Source organism: Rhinolophus sinicus, chromosome 17, assembly GCF_057876585.1.
Source record: "Rhinolophus sinicus isolate RSI-liver-muscle chromosome 17, RSI-T2T, whole genome shotgun sequence".
In the NCBI taxonomy this organism is placed as follows: Eukaryota; Metazoa; Chordata; class Mammalia; order Chiroptera; family Rhinolophidae; genus Rhinolophus; species Rhinolophus sinicus.
The window spans coordinates 135,365,983-135,390,509 of NC_142517.1; the positions used below are offsets into that span (position 1 = coordinate 135,365,983).

General features: G+C 32.6%; 1 protein-coding gene across 4 annotated transcripts in view; it reads right to left on the reverse strand.

Moving 5' to 3' along the window:
* Nucleotides 1–24,527, reverse strand: part of LRP1B (LDL receptor related protein 1B) — a 1,805,568-nt gene that overhangs the window by 613,978 nt on the left and 1,167,063 nt on the right. For all 4 annotated transcript variants that reach the window (XR_012497488.2, XM_074335779.2, XM_074335774.2 and 1 more), the window contains exons 25-27: nucleotides 23,626–23,830; nucleotides 14,853–15,017; nucleotides 14,257–14,501 (exon numbers count right to left, since the gene is read on the reverse strand). Coding sequence is in view for 3 of the 4 variants with exons in the window: in XM_074335779.2 (XP_074191880.2) it covers nucleotides 14,257–14,501; nucleotides 14,853–15,017; nucleotides 23,626–23,830 (615 nt within the window). In the remaining variant the exon portion in view is untranslated. The remainder of the gene's footprint in view (nucleotides 1–14,256; nucleotides 14,502–14,852; nucleotides 15,018–23,625; nucleotides 23,831–24,527) is intronic.

Below are 24,527 nucleotides of genomic sequence, written 5' to 3' on the forward strand. Positions count from 1 at the left end.
ATTCCTCCATACTAGCCAGATTGGTCTACCTGCTGTTCTCATTCAACTTCCAGTTCTTTACCCTGATCAAGTCTGTTTATTTTTGTTAAAGATATCATTAGTCTTTCAAACTCACAAAATTTTAACTTCAAAATATTTCTTTCATTGCCACATTTAATCATTGTCAAGTATTGTCACATTTTCCCTAAAACGTGTTTCCTTCTTTCCATTTTTAAATTTCTCCTCCCCCAACATAGAGTTTTATTTCATCACTTTTGAATGACCCCTACAGACATATAACTGGTACCCTTGAATACTGCCCAGAACACACCAATCTCTCTTTGTAAGATAACAACCTATCTTCCAGCCTCACCTACCACTTTCCTTCTACATATGCATTATGCACAGGCCAAAATGGACTCTTCAGTGTTCTCTGAATATCTATAGCTTGTCCTTTTGTACCTCTACATGATGTATTTTTCTTTCCATAGGGTTTCATAACCAACATCTTTACATTAATTTTCCTTTATGAACCAGTTGAACTCATTTTCTCCCACAAATCATTTTCTAATGGAGCCAGCTAATGCTTATTCCTCCCATCACTGAATATAAGTTTTAATTATTGACTATACAAAGTGTTAGGCAATTTATGGTTTACTGACCTATTTCCTAATTGTCTGTGGCATATATTCATATATTTTATATCAGTACACACTAGTTTCTCTAGCTAAATCAGGGGTTGGGAAGTTTTTCTTTTTCTTTCTTTCTTTTTATTTTTTTTCTGTAAAAGGCCAGATAGTAAATATTTTCACTTTGCATGACTTATGCACTTCATAGTAACTATTCAACTCTACTATTGTAGCACAAAAGTAGCCACAAAACAATAAATGAATCAATGGGTATGGCTGCATTCAAATACAACTTTATTTACAAAATAAGAAGGCTGAACTTCACCTGAGAGCCTTACGTTGTCAACTTCTCAGCTAGCGTGTAAGTGTTGTTTCCAAAAACTGACTTATATTCATCCCTATTGTATTCTCCCAAAATGTCTATGGTATCTAGTGCAAGCTCATCAATGTTTGTGGGTATATGTTCTAAAAAGGCAGCAACTAAAAATTTGGAAATTGAGTTAATGTTGTAAAGCACCTCATAGCTCTGGGTGAAGAGACTAAATGATACATAACTAGAATACTTCACAGGAGAACCAAATGTTAATTAGGCAATCCCACAAGACTGATGTGTGTTCTATGAAGAAAACAATATCATTAAAAATAATTTAATATATCAGCAAACAATGTTTAATTGAAGTCCATTTCTCACCAGCAAAAAATAAACACTTTAAACATAAACAATATTTTATCTGTTTAATTCAAATAAAATGTACGCAAATGTTGATGCAGTATAACATACTTATGAAATTTATTTACCTAATAGAACTATGCTCCAAACCAAGAGTGCCCAGATTGAATTTGTTAGAAAAGGGGAAAGATTTTTCTCCTTTCTATGTAGTCTTTTTTATTGTAATTAAAATTTATCCTGTAAATGAACTATAGTGGTACAAAAATAATTATTAATATAAAACAATTTATTTCTATTATAATTTTCAATTTAGAAAATCATTTAATATTTTAAAGAAAATAATTTTCAGAAGGGCTAAACACGAATTCCAAAACCTATTTTTTGACAAATATCTTCAAATTATAATTTTAACATTTGATGTTGAAAACTAGAGTGAATTCTTTGTTTAAAACACACTTATAAGAACATAAATGCAAATAAAAATATGTCCTTATTCCTTTAATGTCAGCAGATTCCAGCAACACTAGATGTGCAGGAGTTGCTCTCATCAAATTATGTCATATTTTATGGATTAATTTTACAATGTTTTGTTATGAAGCAGAAAATAAAATGTCTAAGAAATGTATCTGATATTATATAGATATTTATACTTTAAATATAAAAATATTAAAAGTCACAAATACTATTTCCATTTATTTGTGCACAATTCTCTATAAAAGGGTGAAAAGAAACATGTATTATTATATTTGTTGGTGAAGTGTATCTTAAAATATCAATGAACTTTCAATTATTCTAAAGAGGTAAGATATTGTCATTTACTTACTGATTAGTTCACTTGCTTCATAATTTTAATGAACAAGTATTTGTTTCAGGAAAGTTTCTATCTTCACAATGATTTTATAACTACAAAAATAATTTCATCTGTAACAGTGGTTCATGACCAGTGGTGGTAGTGGTGGGGGCGGGGATTTCATCCCCCAGGCAGCCTTGGGGAATGGTTGACATGAAAGGTGGTACTATTAGCATCTTAGTGGGTAGAGTCCAGAGATACTAATCAATTATCTACAATGCACAGGAAAGCCCCCACAACTAAGAATTCTGGCCCCCAAATGTTGTAGCAGATGGGTTTGCATCTTAATGGATCTGAATAAAGGTCTCTAAATCACTTAGGCTTGTATGACTGAGGTGTGTGCATCAATCATCTAATACCAAAGACGAGAGAATTTTACAGTTTCTTCCTTACTAATCTTTTTCACTGCTCCAAGATAGACTGTATTATTGTACCACACTTTAAAAATAGCAATTTACAATGCCAATAAACTTACTACTAATTGCATATGAATTCATCTGCATCTTAGTTGTTTGATATTTGTATTATATTTTGCCAAGGAAATAATGCTAAAAATGGTGATTATTTTTCAGATGAACCAAAAAAACCCATTAATTTATAATATGATTTTATGATGACACATAAGTAGTCATTAAGAAACTAAATTAGGTCATAGTCTTTATTACTGGTGTTGGGAGAAGAGGACAATCTATTATAGGAAGGAAGTATAAGAGGAGAAAGTGATTCCCTCTGTGATGTTTTTATATCAATTCTTTGAATGATGTAGCAATGTGTCTTTGGCATATTTCAACTCTCATTTCTCTTCTTCGTTGCTCATTCCCTCTCACCCTTCTCTTAGGCTCTTGGTACTGCACAATATTCTAAACACCTCATTATAGAAGCCTCACAAGTTTTCTCAAATCTCAAAAATTCTTCCTTTCTTTGATCTCACCTTCATTTCACTTCACCTCAGTGAGAATTCTCATGTTTCAAAGGTGCTTATATCAACTACAAGTAAAGGTGCAAGCATTTTGCTTTAACTACTTCACATCAGCTTACCATTCTTAGAAATATTACTATTTTAAGATAGGATGCATGTTAAATAAAATAAATCTCTTAAAGGTAGTATGTAAATATATGAAAGAGACACTATTAAACAGTTAAATGTGAGGAAAATAGTGTTTTTAACAGAATTAATAATATGTAGAATGGAGGGATATATATATATATATATATATATATATATATATATATATATATGGCAGTTAGTTAATCTTAATATAGTAAAGTGTGGAAGTGAGTAATTTAAGTAACCTTCAAATATTTAAAATTCAACTCTGTCACATTGAAACATGGTTTTTCATATTAAGCATATGAAAAAAAGTTGCTTGTAACTGAATATATCAATAGCCCCATATGGAATCCCTCATTCTTCAAGTTTCATAAGTGATACTTTGTCCCTAAAGGAGTAAATGGGGTTACTAATATGTTAGAATCTAGATTTAAAAAAAAAAAAAAAAAAAAAAAAAAAAAGATCAGCCAGTTTTCTTACAAATGTTGTCAAGAAGAGTTTAATTTTCTATAGAAATATTTTCCTGAAGCAATTGGAGGCACTCAATTCATTTAACTGTTAAAACTACTCTGAAAAACAGCCTGCAATTCTCCTTATATTGTCTTAATATAACAGGCAGGTGAGATAAACATTGATAGAAAGCATAGAGGTTCCATAAATTGAATGATTTATTTTTATCACAATATGCTAGAAAATGTGCTAAGTGTTTTGTAAGCATTATTTTTATTTATTCCTTTTATTGGCCATTTTTGCTTATAAAAATAATAAATTACCTCCATTTTACAGAGTAAATTTAATTTTGAAAAAAGGTTAAAAAAAACAAACTATGATCACACAACTATTAAGAGAGGAATAAAGTTTTAGATTCCATAAAATGAGCCTTAACCATTATACATACTACTTCTCTAAATGAAGCAATTCACTTAGATTTATTCATTCATTTAACAATTCATGGATACCTGTTAAAATGAATAGGAGATAGATGCTGACTTAGAGTGTAAGTTTTATAAATATATTTCACCTAATTGTTGTAACTGCGAAGAAACTCCTCATGTCTCATCCATTCTGTTTCTGTGTTTGATTAGTTTTTCTAAGGGTTGTTGTCATTTTAATGTGTTATATAAAACACTTTGTACATGTGCCAGTCGCTGTGGGTTTCAAGAACAAAATTAAAAGGGACAGTTGAGTCAGTAAGCCTGTCTTTGAAAATAAAATAAAATGGTCCCCGCAAAATAGTATTTTTTATCAACAAATATTTAATAAGTCGCCAGTGAACTGAGACCTTTTCAGGAAGAAAAGTTCCCTCAAGAAGAGAAAAGCATTTTTAATTGGTGAAAATCTAATGGATAAAGTATTTGCAACATTCTATATTTAAAGTGACAATCACATTCTTAAGTTATTTTAAGAAAACATTCCAATCAGAGCAGCTAAACAAAGCATATAAAAGAAAACTAAAACAAAACAAAACAAAACAAAAAGCAAACAAACAAAAACAGAGTGGTAAAATCTTTCTAGATTCATGAACAAATGCAGTTCCACTGGGTGTTTAAGTCACAACTGAAGTTTTGAATCAGAAAACACTTTTAGGCTGAGAGACACAAAGAATGATGGATGGGACATGTACTCATACATGCAAAAAAAGAAAGTTACACTTTCTCCATGTTCACAAATTCCCCTTATAAGATGAGGCTAGGGTTTAATACTGGCCTGTGAGTTGCTTTTTTAAATGGTGGGGGAAAAAACAAAAACAAAACACACACACACTAAAAAAAGAATAATATTTTATAACATGTGAAATTTTTATGAAAATGAAAATCCAGAGTACATAAATGAAATTTTCCTGGAACAGACAACTTACTCATTTTCTTTTCATTTGCTTTTTTTTCTTTCTTTTTTTAAATTAAAGTTGACTGAGGTGACAATTGTTAGTAAAATTACATAGATTTCAGGTGTACAATTCTGTAATACATCGTCTATATCTCACATTATGTGTTTACCACCCAGTCAGTTCTCCTTCCATCACCATATATTTGATCCCATTTACCCTCTTCTAGAACCCCCCTCCTTTCTTATCCTCTGGTAACCACTAACACTCCCCCTATTATAGTCTATTTTTATGAATTTTTGTATCTTCATTTGTTTGTCTTGTTCTTTTGTTGTTTTCAGTTTTATAAGCCACATATCGGTGAAATCATGTGGTTCTCTACTTTTGCTGTCTAACTTATCTCGCTTAGCATTATAATCTCAAGATCCATCTATGTTGTCGCAAATGATACTATTTCATCTTTTCTTATGGACAAATAGTATTCCATTGTGTATGTATACCACAACTTCTTTATCCAATCATCTACTGAAGGACACTGGGGTTGTTTCCATCTCTTGGCCACCACAAATAAAGCTGCAATTAACATAGGAGAACAAATATCTTTACAAATAAATGTGTTCAGATTTTTTTTTTTGGTAGATACCCAGGAGAGGGATTGCTGGGTCATATGGTAATTCTATTCTTAATTTTTTGAGGAACCTCCACACTGCCTTCCACAGTGGCTTCACCAATCTGCATTCCAGTGTCTGAGGGTTCCTTTTTCTCCACAGCCTCTCCAACACTTGTTACTATTTGTCTTGTTGATGATAGCCATTCTAACTGGGGTGAGGTTACATCTCATTGTGGTTTTTATTTGCATTTCTCTGATGATTGGTGATGTTGAGCATTTTCTCATATGTGTATTGGTCATTTGTATGTCCTCTTTGGAAAAATGTTTCTTCAGGTCCTCTGCCCATTTATGAATTGGACTGTTTGTTTTTTGTTGTTGAGTTGTATGAGTTCCTTATATGTTTTGGATATTAGCCCCTTATCGAAGGCATTCTTTATAAAAATCTTCTCTCATTTGGTTTGTTGCCTCTTTATTTTGTTGGATGGTTTCTTTTGCTGTGCAGAAGCTTTTTAGTTTGATATAGTCCCATTCACTTATTTTACCTTTTACTTTCCTTGCCTTTGGAGTCAAATTCATAGAATGCTCTTTGACCTCAAGGTCCATAAGTTTAGTACCTATGTTTTCTTCTATGCAGTTTATTGTTTCAGGTCTTATGTTTAGGTCTTTGATCCATTTCTATATGACTATTTCCACAATATAACAGCAGAGTAAATGGTTACAACAGAGACATATGGCCCATTAAAGCCTAAAATACTTACTATCTAGTCTTTCGCAGAACAAGTTTGCTAATTCCTCTCCTAAACCATTACCATGGTCTATATGTCACACTTTGATTGTGAAGCCGGTTACAGAAACTAGTAAACTAAAGCAGTCCCAAAATTCTTCATTCTTGCCCCAACCTTTCTTACTACACAGACCTCTATCACGATTGTAATTGATTTTGCCTTTAAGTGCATCTCAACTATACCATTCTCTCTGTTCTTATGACCATCTCCCAGATTTTGGCATCAGCTACCTCCTAATCTGCTGAAGAAGCATGCTTGCTAGTCTCCTACCTGCAGTCCTCTCTCTCTCCAAACTGTTCCTTGCATAGATGGAGTTCAGTTTCTAGCATGGAAATCTGCTCTTTTCGCTCCCTTGATCAACTGTTTTTAATGTTCTTCTCCTTCCCTTTGGGCAGCAGTCCTTAAGGAAGGATCAATATGCCCTGGGAACTTGTTAAAAATGGAAAATCTCAAACCACAGCCCAGACTTACTGAATCAGAGCTTTTGAGTAGAACCCAAAAATCTTAGCATTTCTCTGTCTTAGGTTCTTTATCTGTGAAACTATGTTGCAATGAGGATTAGCATGTGTCAGGTGCTATTATTATTATTCTTAATATTGTTATAATAAATGACTTAGATAGACTCTATAGTTGACACAAATAAGTAATATACACTCTAATACTCAAATTATTTTTATAATTCATCGCGTATACAAAACAGAGTTAGGAAAATATCAAATAACCCTACAAGCTCTAAGTGCTAACGGAGTTCTTACGGTGTTTAGTATGAATATGGAAGAGGTAAAAAAATGAATTATGTCAAGATTTAGAATTGATATGTGGCTCTGAAGTGAGAAGTCTCTCAGAAGGAAATTTTTTCCTGAAAATATTTGTGTGTAGATTAAGAGCGATATTTGTAAAACACTAATAAAACACAATACAAGTTTTATTACCTACCTTATTATTACAAAGTCATAATCATGAAGCCATGTTTATTTAATGTTTAATCATGCAAGCCTTGATCTCAATGTCCAAACAAAAAGCTAACATATAGTTCAAAAAAAGGTTTATTATGAAAAAGTAGCTGCTGCTACTGCTTTTAATATACTCAACATTTATTCAATTAATATTATTATTCAAATAATAGCTGTGCTTAGTGATAAAATATATTTAGATTAGATGGCTTTATAAATATAAATTAAGGCTTCAATTAAGGGGAAACATACAATTTTGGTGTTCTTGCTCATTATAAAAAAAGTGGATTTATATAGCATCTCTCTATGCTAAGGAAAAACATTCTTGTATGTATTTATTCAGTAGGTATCCATAAGTATCAGCTATATGTGATAATTGCCAAAACACCAAATACAGCAAATTTAAGTTAAAGTACCCAGTTATCAGTCCAATTGACGGAATAGGGTGAAAACATATAAGTCTTCCAAAACTGTATGGAGATAAAATATGATTATCTAACCAGTGTGAAATTGGTACACTTTATGTGAAATTCTAGTTCCAAACTTTCCAATATTTTATATTCAAATTTTTGTTGTCAGTCTCCTCACAATAAAACTACTATTACTTTTTGTCCTTTTACTTTGCTCTAGACTTTCTTGCTTTATTTTTTTGGCGATGTCATGTGCCTAATACTACCTGCCTCATCTCCAAACTATCCCCTCCTCCATTTTATCTTCACTCTGATATCATAAATACATGACTAACACATAAAATCCATATGTCACTCCTATAATTAGATGTATTTCATGCCCACTCTCCTGCCACCCCGGCCCCCACTGCCAATAGCACAATATCCAAATGTGCTAGCCAAAACAGAGGGCTCCTTTGGAGAACAAATTGGTGGGATGAGGAAGCTGAGCATTGAGCTGGTTGCTCTACCCTCCCTTCTGCTCTAACTGGAGTGCCTCCAATTATTATTATTCCTGGACTAAATCCAATTTATCATGTTATATTTCTCTCTTTAAAGTCAAAGTTGGATTTAATTTAGTAATGTTGGGTTTCAAATTTGGGTAGCCATACCTACATTTTGGTTATAGTTTATTTATTTATTTATTTATTTATTTATTTATTTATTTATTTATTTATTTATTATAGATTTGTTTCCCTATCTGATATGGATTCCTATCAGAGCTCTGAGCTCTGATAGAACTCTGGTAGAACCAGAACTACATTATGTATGTGTGTGTGTGTGTGTGTGTGTGTGTGTGCATGTGTCTGTGTGTGTGTGTATGAATGTACATATCTCCCAAATAATATATATTCATATAGATAGATAATATTTTTGTTCTAAAAATAATATAAGATCATAAAAACAGACACATAGAATCATGGACAAAATAGAGAGCTCAAAAATAAATTTATACATATAGGGTCGATAGATTAATGGCAAAGGGGCTAAGAACATAACATGGAGAAAGAACAGTATAAATGGCTCTGGGGAAAATGGATAGCCATACACAAAAGAATGAAACTGGGCCACTATTTTACACCATATAAAAAAAGTCAACTCAAAATGGATTAAAGACTTGAATGTGAGCTGGGAAACCATAAAACTAGAAGATAACATAGGTGGTAGGATCCTTGACATCTGTCTTGGTGATGATTTTTTAGACTTGACAACAAAAGCAAAGGCATCAAAAACAAAAAACAACAAGAGGAACTACATCAAAGTTAAAAGTTTCTGTACAGAAACAAAATCTTTTACAAAATGAAAAGACAACCTAGCAAATAGGAGAAAATATTTTCAAGTAATGTATCTGATAAGAGGTTAACATATCGAAAATACATATAAAAATAATACAACTCAATAGCAAAAACAAATAACTATCAGATTCAGAAATGGGTAGAGGAGCTGATTAGACACATTTGCAAGGAAGACATACAGATGACCAATAAATAAATGTAAAGATGCTCAGCATCACTAATTTCTAGAGAAATGCAAATCAAAACCACAATGAGATATAATCTCACACCTGTTAAAATGGCTATCAGAAAGGCAAGAAATAACAAGTGTTGGAGAGGATGTGGAGTAAAGGCCACTCTTGTGCACTCTTGGTAACAATACAAATTGATATAGCTACTATAGGAAACAGTATGGAGGTTCCTCAAAAAATTAAAAATAAAACCGTCATATAATCCAGCAATTCCACTTCTGGTATTTATCCAAAGAAAACAGAAATACTAAATCAAAAAAATATATGTAGTCTCATGTACATTACAGCTTTAATTACAATAGCCGAGACATGAAAACAAACTAAGTGTTCACCAATGGATGCATTGACAAAGAAAATGTAATACACACACACACACACACACACACACACACACACACACACACTAGAATATTATTCAGCGATATAAAAAAAGGACATCTTGCCATTTGCAACAACATGGATAGAATTTGAGGTCATTATGCTAAGTAAAATAAGTCAGATTAAGAAAGACAAATACCTCCTTATGACCTCACTTATATATGGAATCTAAAACAAAACTCATAAATTGGTAGTTGCCAGAGAGGTATGGGGTGGGAGGGGTGGACAAAATGGATAAAGGTGGTCAAAAAATATAAACTTGCAGTGATAAAAATAAGTAAGTCATGGGGATGTAATATACAGCATGCTGACTATAATAAATAATACTGTGTTAAATATTTAAAAGTTGTTAAGATACTAGATTTAAAATTAATTAATCAATTAATTAAAAATAATATAAGAAAGATTATGACATACTTTTCATTCAGATTTAGTGATTCTTTTGCTTCTTGGAAGGGCTTATGTTCATGTATTTGTTTCTGGTAGCAACTACAAAAGATCTTAAAATTTGCTGACAATAATAACAAAACCCAAAACTATTAAATATGGAAAAATTATGTATGTATAGATGCATGCATTAAAGCTATTAATGACAGAATAGAAATGAACTAACATCAAACTAAATATCCAAAAATAAATGAATAGTTGAGAACACTTTTGATAGTCATATGCTATGTGAAAATATGTAGTAATTAAAAATGAGATTTATGAGGTGTCAGTAATAACAAGGGAGAATGCTAAGTGTAAAAATAAACATACAAAATTAACAATGAAGTAATATTAAATTTGAAGAGATACAAAAGCTTTCTTAATTTAGAAGAGAATGAAACATGGACTGTGGAGTTGGTCACGCTCCTTGGAATTTTGGTGCTGGCTTTGATGAGCTTTATTACGCTGAGCTAGGTTACGTCAATTCCCTGAGCTTCAGTGTTCTCATAGAAAGTGAGATTATCCTGTTAGATGGCTCTGATAATTTGGGAAAAAAGTAAAAACTAAATGGCACATAGTAGTTCATCAGTAAGTAGTAACAGGTTTTTTGTTGTTGTTTTTGTTTTGTTTTGTTTTGTTTTGTGTGTGTGTGTGTGTGTGTGTTATCGAACACCTCTATTGAAACAACTAGAAGAAAAAACATTGAAAAGTTTGTTGCTTTGTGAGTTGGGGAAATGGGTGTATATTTACTCTGGTCGCTGTTCTTCTGCATTACAGAACTTACCTGTTATAAGGAAAATATTATTTTACAATACGGTATTAAATAAACTTTAAATATTCTTTTTCCTAGTATAACCACAGCTTTTATGCTCTTCACTGTGTCTATGAGCAGTGGTGTTAGATGGTAACCTGAGTGTAGACAGAATAGATTTGATGGTCTAGTCACCTGATTACATCTGCTTTCTCTTGATAGATCATGAGCGATCCTATTGCTCTTATTTATAATAGTGATTCACATTTATATTGGCATTGTCTTTAAACAAATAGGTCTGATATAGAAAATTATGATGTTAATGCCATTACGAATTATTTGAATGTGATAAAAATGTGTTCAAAATGTCTCAGAAAAGTAATATAACCTAAATTTCAATAAAAGGTGGCCAAGATAATAGGAATGCAACAATGGTTACTTTTTTAAAAAAATTATTTACTTATGTATATAAACACAAAGCACTGATAATGGGTGAGACACTGTTCTAAGAACTTTTCAGGTATTAATTTGTGTTTCAAATATTCATATTTAATGACTATTAATCTCATGTTTACTCAAGCCTATGATGTAGATACAATGATTACCTTAGTTTAAAGGTGAGGAAACTGTGGCACAGAGAAGTTAAGTATCCTGTGCAAAATCATACAATTAATAAATTGTAGGACTGGGATTTGAGCCCAGGCATTTGGGCCCCAAAGTCCCTGCCATTAAATGTAAGCTCAGCTTCCTTGTACTACAAAACAAAAATGTGAAAATGTAGTTTTAAAATACCCACTATTGCTCCTTTATATTGCATATGTTTAAAAATGCTTTGATTTATTTCTTCTTAATTTCATATAACAACTTTAGGAACAAAAGAATCTAACATAGATTTTCTTTTTTAGAAGTTCTGCTTAAATGTCCAATAACCAAACTGGAAATGTGTACGCATGATGAATGCTTACTTGTAAGAAAACTGGGGCTAAAACTTTTATTAATTTTCTACTTGGAGGATTAGCTAACTTCAAAGAATATTTCTAACCTTTATGTCTTTAATTTGTGAAATACATATTTCAATTTTATAACACTGAATGTCATGTATTTTAAAATTTACTAATATTATTTTTTCATGAACCTCACATTCATTCACTGGAAAACAAGGGTGTATTATGATAGGACTTCTGCTAATGCTGAACTTTGTCACCATGTTCATTGTAACTTTATCTTTGGTAATAAAATAGTCAATATATTCTTGCATCTTTTTAAAAAAAATTCCCTAGCATTGAAAGTGTTACTTCATAGAAGCATATAAACAGGATGGATAATGCTCAGTGATGCTTATAATGGATAAAAGTATGATGCTCTCTGATTATTCTCAAAATTGGAAACTAACTAAATTTTGTTTAGGAATATGCAAGTTCTCCTTATAGGTGACATTCTCTAGAAGGATATAAAGACTAGACTATCTACCTTGAATCCTGGGAAGATATGTTAAATTAGATCCACGTAGCAAAAATTTCTTTATTTTCATTTTTCAAGTTAAGTAAAGATGTCAAGAACATATTTCCCCAATTAAATTAATTACACTGAATGTCTCACTTCCATTCTGTGCATATGAAAATGTCAGAAAGACTTCAAGGTATCACGTTCCTTCCCATTCTATGAATTTGCTAGGGGCCATGTCAATGAATCAGACCGTCAGTTAGTAAATGAAATACATTGATCTTATTTTGAGGGAGGGGGATGATATAACACATAAATCCAAGCCATTTTTCATGGTCCAATTTATGTAAACTACTCTAACATAAAACTTATACTTCCTACAAAATGCTGAACAGCCTGGGAGGCAAAAATATATATGTATGTATTTTTGCCTTTTAAAAATTAAAACCAATCCCATCTTGTGAGTGTCTGTCTATGACTAGATACTCCTCCATGCTGAGGGAAGTTTTTTAGAAAAGAATATATATATATATTTCATTATAACAGTGGTATATTGCTGGTCAGAATCATGATTTCTTGCCTAATTTCAATTCAGTTAAATCCAATATATTTACTGAATGCCTATTAAGTGCAAACATGATTAAGCTATATTTCCTCCCTTTAATGCCCTCATGCTTTGCAGGTTACGAGGATGAAAGGAGTAAAGCAGTTAAGGGTGATAGGAAAGGATTAAAGTAATTGCCTGCATAATCCAGGGTATATACTAGAAATTCCCATGTGACTAAGAAGGATGGATTATATAAGAAAATTGAAACTGAGAAATTGAGAGTACCTGGGAAGAGAACTAGACTGATCAGATTGTCAGAGAGAGAGGCGCAGAGACTTTACAGACGAGGAAATTTTGATGGGAAAAAATAGTATCGAGGGAGAATGAAGACCAAGTATCAGTGAAAAAGGATAGCCATGGAATTTATGGACCACAGAGGTATTTTTAATCAACATAGGAGAGGATAATATGAATTCAAAATGAGGCTTGCAGTATGGTCCATAAGACCAGAAATGCCAATGAGGTGGAAGGTCTGCTTAAACTACATTGAAAGAAGGAGAAAATAGACTCTCTAAAGGAAAGAGCTTGTCATCTGAGAATTATGTCTCTAATAAGCACATGCTAATGATAAAGGGAACATCATTTGCATTGGAATGAGATTCCATAGATTATTACGCATGTCATAATGGGGAAGAGTCAGACAACAGTTATAAAAAGATGAGTTGATGTTGTACCAAATAGACAAGGTATCCCAGAAAAGAAAAGAAAAATAAATGTGATACTTACTTAGAATTAAGAACATTTGGTAATGATTAATTGGAGGAAACGAAAGCACAAAACCACGATGAAGATTTCTGTTGCACCAGCATGTGAAATCCATGGGGAGAGGTAGCAGACATGTTTGTGTGAACTCAGTTCTCTTCAAATGGATAAGCTCAAATGGATAGTTTATGCTTTCTTAGAGCACCATTCCTTTTCCTCCCATTATCCTGCCCAGCGACTACTTCGGGTGGAGGGTTAACATAAATGTGTCTTTGGCGTTCTCCTCTAATTTACTGATCATACTTAGGTAAGATATTCTAATCCTGAAGACTTTCTAAAACTTCCCACAATATCTTTCTATTGATATAAGTGTGACTAAAAATCTGTGGACTTGGTGTAAAACCCTTAATTTCTAAGAGTTCTCTATTTCTATGAGAAAGAAACAAAAAGGGAAAGAAAAATATTCTGAACTAATTAAAATAAAGGCTGGAACCACTCCCATCATACAATATACATAAATATTAATAATTGTTAACTTACAAAAGTTATTTTATAATTCAAATATTATATGATTCAGGTGAAAATACCTTCTGGGTGGTTAATTCATGACAAGCACTTACCCTGTGGCTGACGACTAGGGTGGTATATCTGAAGGTCAAATGGCTGGGCACTGGTTTTCTGAATCACACTGACATTCTGCCCTGTCCACTTATTGGCTTTAGATAAGGTGTTGGTCCTCCAGTCAGTCCAATATACCTCACTCCCATATAGAGACACAGCAAAAGGATGAGAAAGGTATTCATGGCCCCGGATGATTTCTATCATGCCTGTTCCATCATAGAGGGCTGAATATATCGCATCTGACCTACAGAAAGGTAAATACATCATTTTTCAGCTCTTCATCAGAACTCATTCAAATAGTGTAGTGATGTGATCATCTTACTTAGGTAACTAACAGAGAAATTATTTTATGAAAACTATTTTTATGGACCTGTATCTAATTTGTAGGGGGAAAAAACCCATCATAACAAAAACAAACGAAAGCCACCACCTACTGCCAGAAAATCACCACCATTATAGTAAAAACAAAACAAAAATCACCGCCTATTTCAATGTGTGTATACATTTATACATGCATATTAGGACACATTTTGAATTTGTAAATATTATCTGAGGATGGCAACAGAAAATAGAGAAGAAGAGATTCATTTTTAACCTGGCATCTGTCCAAACTATCCTTTTTTCAAAGTGGTCCACAGTCAGTCCATTAGGCCAAGCCCCTGTTTTCATGTCTTTGTAGACAGTTTTTCTCCCAGCACCACTCATAGAGGCAGATTCAATGCGAGGAAAATTGGCATCCCAATCTGTCCAGAAGAGAATTCTGAACAAAAAGAAAAAAAAAAATGCTATTGTTTCAGCCATTCATTTCACAAATATTTACTGAATGCCTTCTATATGCTAGGCACTGGGTAGGTAAACAATGGCAAGAGAAATGGGCATATTACCTACCCTCATGGGGCTTACAGTGCAGTGGAGGAGAACAACTAAATAAACACATGGATAAAACGATAGCTTCTAAAACATTTTGAAGAAAAATTTGTTATTAGACAAAATAGCAGGTGAGTGACCTACTTATAGAAGATGATCAAGGACAAAAGCATGAAGGTGATGTTAACACAGAATCTAAAAGAAGAGGAGAGCAGTATAAAAGGCAAAATAAATAGCAGATACAAAGGCCCTAATGAAGACAAAAAATATGAGCTATGGGGGGAACAGAAATAAGGCCAATGAATCAGAAATGTGGTGGAGGAAAGGGAAAGAAGATAAAGTTGAAAAGATAAGGTGATTGTAAGATAAGGAGATTATTTGGTATTTTATTGCAAGTGAATAAGAGGCATATTTAAGCAGGATAAAAACATGGTATCATATATAACTGGATTATAGTGAGGCAAGATTATGGCTATGTCAGGTGTTTATTTTAAAGGACCAAAGTGATAGTGGTTTGGAGTATGCTGGTGGCAGTGAAGATAAGCGAATGGATTCAAGATACATTTTGGAGGGAACATTGCTAGGACTAGTTGATGATTGGATGTAGAGAATGAGGCAGAGAATGGAATCATAGGGACTGTCAGTTTCTTGTTTTAGTAAACTCAGAGTGAGGATAGGGAGAGGGCATGTGAGAAATCCACTAAGTGAAATGGGAAAAATGGAAAAAGAACAGATTTTAAGAGTTGACAATTGAGTATAGATGGTTGTGGATAGCAATCAATAGTTTAGTTTTGATTTTTGATCTTGAGATTTCAAGACATCCAAAAGGAGACAGCCAGGAAGCTGTAGTATGCCAGGGTGAAGTTCAGACAAGAAGGCAGAGCTGGAGACATGATTTGGAAGTCATATGTATGTAGATGAGAATTAGATTCAAATGGATGGAATAGATCATATGCCAGAGGATGTAGAAAAAAAATAAATAGCAACAGAAGAAAACCATATACTTTGATATATACAGACACGCAATTGTTAAAACACACCTTTTTATATGTTAAAGATCATTACTTTTTTTAACAAGTGCTATTTGTAAATCTAGAAATTCATGGTGCATAAACAGTTCTACACAACAGAGATTAAATGCTACATGTCATGCATTTGATGTTTAAGGTTATTAGGTAATGGATGGTTTATGTTTAATTGATAGTGGTCTACACTGTTGATGCATGTTTCAATAGTGATTATATAATGTAGTTACTCAACAATTTTGCAATTATTACAACAGCTAATATTTTTTCAGTGTTTATTGTGTGCCACTGACAATTTTCAGCTTTATATAGATTATCTCATTTAATTGACCATAAGGCCACAGCTAGTTATCCATGTTTTACAGATGAGAAAACGAGCTTAGAGAAGTTAAATTACTTGATCAGGGTTACATAGCTATCAAGTGGCAAATGGAGATGGGGACCTAGAGAGCTTAATTTCTGTTCTCATGCTTTTAATATCTAACTTTAATGCCATGCCATTAAATAAAACAGCAAAGGGAAAGCATCTGGTACAGAAGTAGGTGCACGTTTAGTTGCCTTCTTGACTTTGGTAGTAGATCCCAATTGATAGCATGGAATTAGGTATGGGAGAACACAAAGGACTGGAGATAACCCAACAGTCCAGTAAATTTTCTTATTTCTGAAAACATTTTGGTGAGGAATGTTAAAATTATTGGTAAAAAATAAATTATATACACACACACACGTGTGTGTGTGTGTGTGTGTGTGTGTGTATATATATACACACATATATACATATATGTGTGTACATATATATGTATATATATCGCTATTTTTAATTCTTCGATTATTTTGAATAATCCTTGAGTATCAGGATTTGGTGGATTATCTTGGAAAATGAAACAATCCTCTGGAACAAAATTTAAAATCCAATTCAACCTATCTTCTTCTTCTTCTTCTTTTTTTGATGTATTATGTCTATTTAAGGAAATGTTGAATGATGTAAACTAAGCTTTCATCATGACTTCAATTTTTGAGACATTTATAGTCTCATACAGGACATAGGAATTACAACTATGGAGTAATTAGAAGATATTTCAAAACATTATATAATGAATTATGTGAGCTAAAAGAGAATGGTGGACAGGGAAGGATGATATTGACCTTCTTGATAGAATGAAAGTTCATAATTATTAAATAATTGTATCACGGTTTAATTGTGGCAATGTGGATGTTTTTGTGCCAAACTTGAAACCAAGGGTGGGGTCTGCCCCATTCCAGTATACTTAACCTCAGAATCCATTTTCTCTTCTGTAAACGAAAAGCATCATGGTCACACTTGTCAGAAATATGTGATGAAGTAATGGATATAAACAATTTCGCTCATAGAATGGCTAGGACATAGAAAACATTTGTGTTTGTACAAGCATGCATACACACACATATTCATAGAGAGTATTTGTTAAAAGCAAAATTTCAGTCTTTACAAACTATTAAAGAAATGGGGTGGGGAGAGAAAAAGGAGAGAGAGAGAAAGAGAGAAAGAGAATGAGAATTATTGCTAATGACAACGTTTAAGTGTTACAACAGCACACACACACATATATATATATATATGTATATATATTTATAAATAATATATGTATATATGTATGTGAAGGTAGATTAGTTTTATAAAATAAGCATGAGTCAAAGGCATGAGAAAAGGATTTAAAGGAGTAGGTCAGAGGATAGGATTTATATTATAGAATGTCTCTCAAACAATAAGTTAATGTTATTTATTTATTTGTTTTTTATTTTTTTTTTTACTTTTATGGGTAGCTTTAGGAGTTTCCACATCTCTGGTATCTGGTGGTATCGGGAACATATACACAAAAACAATATCCAAATTGTTCATTGTTTATCCACAAAATATTTGAATAAATTAAGTAAATAGATGGGAAAGAATAAAAATTAACTTTTAATATATCAGAGGGCAATGTGTTAATAATTTTTGAAGCTTTGTGATGGATAAGAGGAAGTTTATTATATAATTCCTTTTATCCTTATATTTGAAAAAATATATATAATAAAACATTCAAAAGTGTGAATAACTCAATATTGAACAAATAGATAAAAGTTTTCAAAATGGACTAGAGGACATTCATAAAATCTCATTTTTGGAAATGTTATTCTGAAAAGACTAATGTTTAATGATGAAATTGTTTTGTATGAAAACATACTACCTATCTAAAAATATAAGCATAACATAATTTATAAGCTATATATAGACATATAGATAAAGATAAAGATATAGATATAGATATATAATATGTTGCCAGTTAAAATGAAACAAAGGTTAATTAATAGAAAGTTGGTAGGCTATTCAGTTAAGTAGCTGAATGTTTTTCTGAAAAAGAATGAATATGAAATGAATTCTATGTCTCACTTCCAGTTTACTTTTCGATGTGCACATCTTTTCACTTACACAAGCTGTTGTCAGCTGCCCTTTAAACTTAGCATTAAGAAAATAAGATTTAAAATAGAAATAAGACCAACATAGCACAAATTAAATGTAATATACTGACAAACAAGGTAAAGTACAGAGATTTTCAGGTTTGAAAAAGATTAGTAAAAATAATCCCTGAAAACAAACAGTGAATTTGAGAGTCATAGGTACTCTGAGTATCCCTGAATAAACCACCACCGATCTAGACAAGTCTGTACTTCACGCTCTGGATTAATGACCCAAAGACTTCTGAAGCATTGTCTTTTGCATGCATAACAAATGGAGATTTGGTGTCTCCCTTGTAACTTTCTACCTAGTTCTGCCTTATGTGGTCATGGCAATTTCAACATACATATCAGCACCCCTGCAAATCTACATGCTCTGTATGTAAGTTTACAAAAATGGCACTGTGGACTCTCAAATAGATGCTTCCAGTGGACACAAAAAATCATATATATATATATATATATATATATATATATATATATATATATATATATATGAATATGGCTTGGGACAACTTGCAGCACTCTAAAATGAGTAATCCCTACATTTCTTCACTAAATATAGCTGCATTAAGCTGTTTCTTCTGTAGTGGTCACTATGATCTTAATCTTTCATCAATTCAGGCGGGAAATTTACAATACTTTTTATAAAATACAATGTTCTAGAATCAGCTTCTCTGAAAGTATTCTTAAGCTTGCCAAAAGTCAGTTTACAATCAATTTTAAAAGTCGATTTCAAGGATCAATGTTTCATAAAATTCTAGGCAGTCTTTTGTATACTTCACAATGTGGTATTTTAAAAGAATCATTTTTCCCACATTACTTTCTTTTTATGGTTAAAATGTATTAGCTTTTCAATGAATGCATTATTTTTTCAAGTATACAAAGACTGAATATCCTTTCTTACAGGACATATGGAAATGTTCAGCCACGGTTGCTTTTAAAAAGGACACTACAGTGTACCAATTCTACAGTTCCTGCATTTATGGGTTAGCCTGTATCAGGCTGAAATTGGGTCAATAGACCATGAACAAATTATACCATTACAGGCATGAAAGGGCCATTATCATTTATCAGGTTAAGTTGCAGAAGGTGAAAATAAATGATCTTAACAAAAAAAAAGAGGTTACTGCTCTATAATTTTTAGGTCGGCTAAAACCAACAATGTCTTTATTAGTTTTGCTTAAGAACACACCCAGATAAAATGAAAATTGTATTTAGATGTCTTATTAATCTTCACGATTACTATATGCTTTTACCAATTGTAACTGTTATAGCAGAATCCAGTTATCATAACAAATGGAAACTAAATACCCTCAGTGGAGTAGGAAGACGCCACAGGCTGGCACAAGAATAAAGGCAACAAAAGTTCAAGAACTGAAGTGAGCACAGCCGCTAGATTATGAACTCCCTGGTGCTTGTTACTCCCTAATAATAAGCTTGATGTTTAGAGAAGATTCATGTACTCATTGAGATCACCTTAGCAATAAGTGTATTCCCTAAAAGTGGAATGAAAGAAAAATGCCTCCTTCCTAACACCCCCAATTTACAATCTTGTTATAACTTGCCACTTGGGATACTGGGTCAAAACCCAGAATGCTGCAGGGATGTAGCATGGTAGAAAATACGGTATGCTTTATAATGTGAAATGAAGGCCAGTGGATACTATACTTAAAAAGCAAAGTAGTCTATCTAAAACACTTCTTTTTGATTATCTGTAAAATAGGTCACAAAGACCTACATTGCTGTAGGAACCTCATGTGATGTATACATGTTTTATGGGGCTAACATTATAGCCCGTCTTTTTCCTCAGCTGTGAGAGCAAACTATTATTTTTTCATTTGTTATTATAAACAAAGTTTATAGCATTAGCTGTTTTGTTTGTTTGTTGTTTTACTGTACAGTTTACTTTTTAAGGAGTACCCTTGACTTACTGTTAGTTACATGTAAACAAAATCTATTCATACATAGTATAAATTACTTTATTTAGCACAGTTGTATATACCAAGAGCGTCTATGGAGCACAATTATGTATACCAAGAGCAGCAAAAGATTTTCTAGGCTTGGAAGCAACTTTGCTTGCCATTGGAAAGCTTACAATTTAGAAGGAAAGATAATTATATTTAGACAAACCATATTTCTCAAAAAATTATCCAGTGAATTTATCCTAATATAAAAATTTTCAAACTATGTTTAAATGTCTTTGGAACGCCTATTAATTTTAGATCACAGTTCCGTGATATATTTCATGAGTAATTTGAGAAATAAGGGAAAAATCTTCCATTTCTTTCTGAATAGCACTGAAGTAGTAAGTTGAGTTTAAATCAAATTAAATTAGTTTTCAATTTTGCTTTTCTTGTGCTTAGCATTGCTATGAAGTTCAGTGTGTGTGTGTGTGTGTGTGTGCGCGCGCGCGTGCTTATTTTTATTATGTTCTCAGCCTACCTCAGTAAACATACAACATTTAAAAATGTCTATGTACTTTTTACCAAAATATCTAATAAACCTGAAAATATATTAATATTTATACTGCATTTTAAAATTTAATTGATACAACTGGGCTTTTAATTAAAGGTATTTATATAACTTCATATCTCAGTTCTTATGAATCCTCTGTAAGACATATTTAACAATAAAAATCCTATCATACAATAGCCCAACCTGTCAACCTTTCAATTCATTCCTAGAGATGTATGAATTAGTACTGTTATCTGAACTTTGGTCATTTATGTGACACATACAAAAAATTTACAAATGTTATAGCTTCACTCTTTTTTTAAATTTTATTACTACTGTAGTTATCTTAATTAGCCTCACAATATCATAATAGCCATTAATAACAAAGGGCATCAACTGTCTCAGAAACATTATCAGGTTTTCCTTGTTAATAAACAGGCTAGGTCTGTACTGGCTTTCAACTCTTTGGGGATATTTTACTTCTGAAGTTCCTTTATATTACTGAAATAGTCTATTTTCACTTAAGTTGTATTTGTGAGTTGTGTGTCCTCTGTGTTTCTGTTTTCTTTGTCTCCTCTCAGGTTGGATGTAAACCAAACAAACTAAGATGAACAAGTTTATCCTAAGTACTATCAGTTCAAAGCTACAGAAAATGAAGTTTCAACTCCCAGCTTTAATGCTTTGTTTTGTCAAACCATTTTAAAAACTTTCATATACCTATTTTATTTTTATTTTTTCCCTCTCTCTGTGGGCCAATTGTAATTTGGGAATCATTCATAGCTTTCCTATCATGTTAGTATACATGCTAAAACTATAACTTTCTCCAAAATATCACTTTCTTCTTTATAGAAAACTTCTCATACAGAGAGCGTGCAGGGACAACTCAGGTAGGTTTAATAGGTTAAAATTTCACCAGTTGTTACACTGAGGGTGTGGCTTCTGTAGACAACAAACCTTTGGAGAATGTAAAGAGTCAGGATCAGCAATCTATAACCTTAGAAATAGTCTCTTTAAGAAAAGGGACTTTCTCATTAAACATAGCACGTCTATTCCTGGTGAGTTGTCAGTATAGGAGGTAATGAATGAAATGGGCAAAGTATAAACTGGCTAAACTAGAGAACATACCCCCAGGCTGAAAGGCACAGTTGCCAGATCTCTATCATTGTTGCTGGATCTCCCTACTTTATCAAAAACAGTCAGAAATGCACAGCTGTATGCAAAATCTCTTACCATTTTAAGTATTGACAACTTATTCAAATACATTTAAAACTCTGTGAAAGGTAAAGCCAGTTTGGATCCCGGCTCTAGACAGTTTCCTTTGTCCCTTCAGTGTCTGTGTCTGAAGAGAGGAAAAGAAAAACAAACAAACTTCCCAATCTTTCAATGTCTCAGTTATTGGTCATAAAGAGGCACACAAGCCAGAGAGTGTGGCCAGGAAGCTGACTTAAACCCAGAACTCCCTTTTCTCTCTTCTGCATCTTTTTAACTCCCTTCTGGCTGACTTCTCACTCTTATTGGTGTTCCCTGGACATTGTATTAGTTAAAGGTACAGAAGCAAAATATTTTTTTTTCCGACTATCTTTTATACTTGACAATGGTTTTGGATTTCCAAAAGCATTATCAAGGAAATAAATAATCAACAGTAATAACAAAGTTTTCTCACATATGTCAGTTACATATCTCCTACATATTTACTATCTTCTCAAAGACAACCTCATGATAATTATATCTAATTTACAAAAAAGAAAACTGAAATCTAAGGGAGATAGTATACTTGAGTAGGTTCTCAGAAAATAAGTGACCACCTAGAAACAGGAACCCTCATTTTCTGGCTCCAAATCCAGGGTCTCTCTTCTGGTCTTTCATAATGGAACACGCAGGAACACAGTTGGGATAATGATCTGAGTTACTCAGCACCTGACCTTGTGTTCCAGAATCATGTACCTTGTCTTTCAAATGTCCCAATAGTTAGCATCTCACCAATGGACTTCCTCACGCTTATTCTAATTTTCTTTTAAACTAACTCCAAGTACATATGAAATAAATCAAAGGTGAGGTGGTTAACGCCTGTGACTGTTTGGATTAAACACTGACCCTGTAGATTGCAACCATTAGATACAATTACAGCATCTCTTTGACAAGTCAAAGAGAAATTCATTAAATTACTGCTTCATAATAGAGCTGCAATAGTTTCCAATAGAGCCTGCTTAATGCCTGTATTTAGAAAAAAAGTATTTCTATCCTCTAAAATTACCAATGTAAAAATAACCAAATTTGGGTGATAAACTCATATATATCCAATTATAAATATATATATATATATATATATATATATATATATATATCCCTCACACATACCACATACACATATGTATACATACATATATACACAACTACATATATATGCATACACACATATGTATACATGTACAAAATAAACACTTTGATTCATATTTTATGAGATAATTAAATTCAATATTTATGTGGAAGATTTTTTTTTTTTTTTAATGCCAAAGTGAATGTATGGAAGGCAAACTTCTTTACCCATATCTTGGGTCCAAAGCAATGGCCCTGGGATGTTCCATGGCTCCTGCTATGAGTGTAGTTCTTAAGGAACCATCTAGTTTGGCTACTTCAATTTGGTCCAGATTGCTGTCTATCCAGTATATGTTGCCCGCAATCCAGTCAACGGTCAGTCCTTCTGGGGTGGCCAGTCCATGCTCCACAACCACTTCAATTGCACTGACACCTGTAAGAAAAGGGAAACCAACGCTTGTACCCATTCAGAGGAATAGGCCTATTATTAGCTGGACAAAGGACTTAAACATTATGTTAACTCTGAGAGATAGAGTATGAAAGTATTACCTGGCGCAGGAGAAACTAAAAAGGCCCAAAATGTAGAATTACTGATCTTTCTAAACAGAAATTTTTTAATCTCTTAGGTTCTTTCAGTGCCAGTAGAATAGAATTTTTAAACAACTCTGAGGCTAATAACAATGTTCAAGTTGCAAAAATGCTATTTCTTTTCTCTGATTTTTTTGGCAGAACAGAGATTTTTGGAATGATAATGATGTACAAGTTAAAAGTGGTGCAATTTAATTCAAATGCTGCTCTTCACTGATGGAATAAAGAGAAACAAAATCACACTGGAACAGTATTGTAGCAAGTCAGCTCCCACTCTTTTTAGAAGTATGATAGGTAAGATAGCTTTTGCTGCATTTAACTATAACAAAGATAAGCCCCAAATCACATTCCCCTTACCTGCCACCCCAGGCTATGAGACTTGCAAAATGTAACTCATTTGCGAATAAGAGAAGAAGGCATTAGTGGTGTCTAAATAAAAATAAGCAATTTGGTAATGTCCACCAATATTCTTATTTATCCACTCCTTAGTTTCTCTCAGAATTAAAAAAAATATATACACATTTTTAAAATACCTTTTTCTC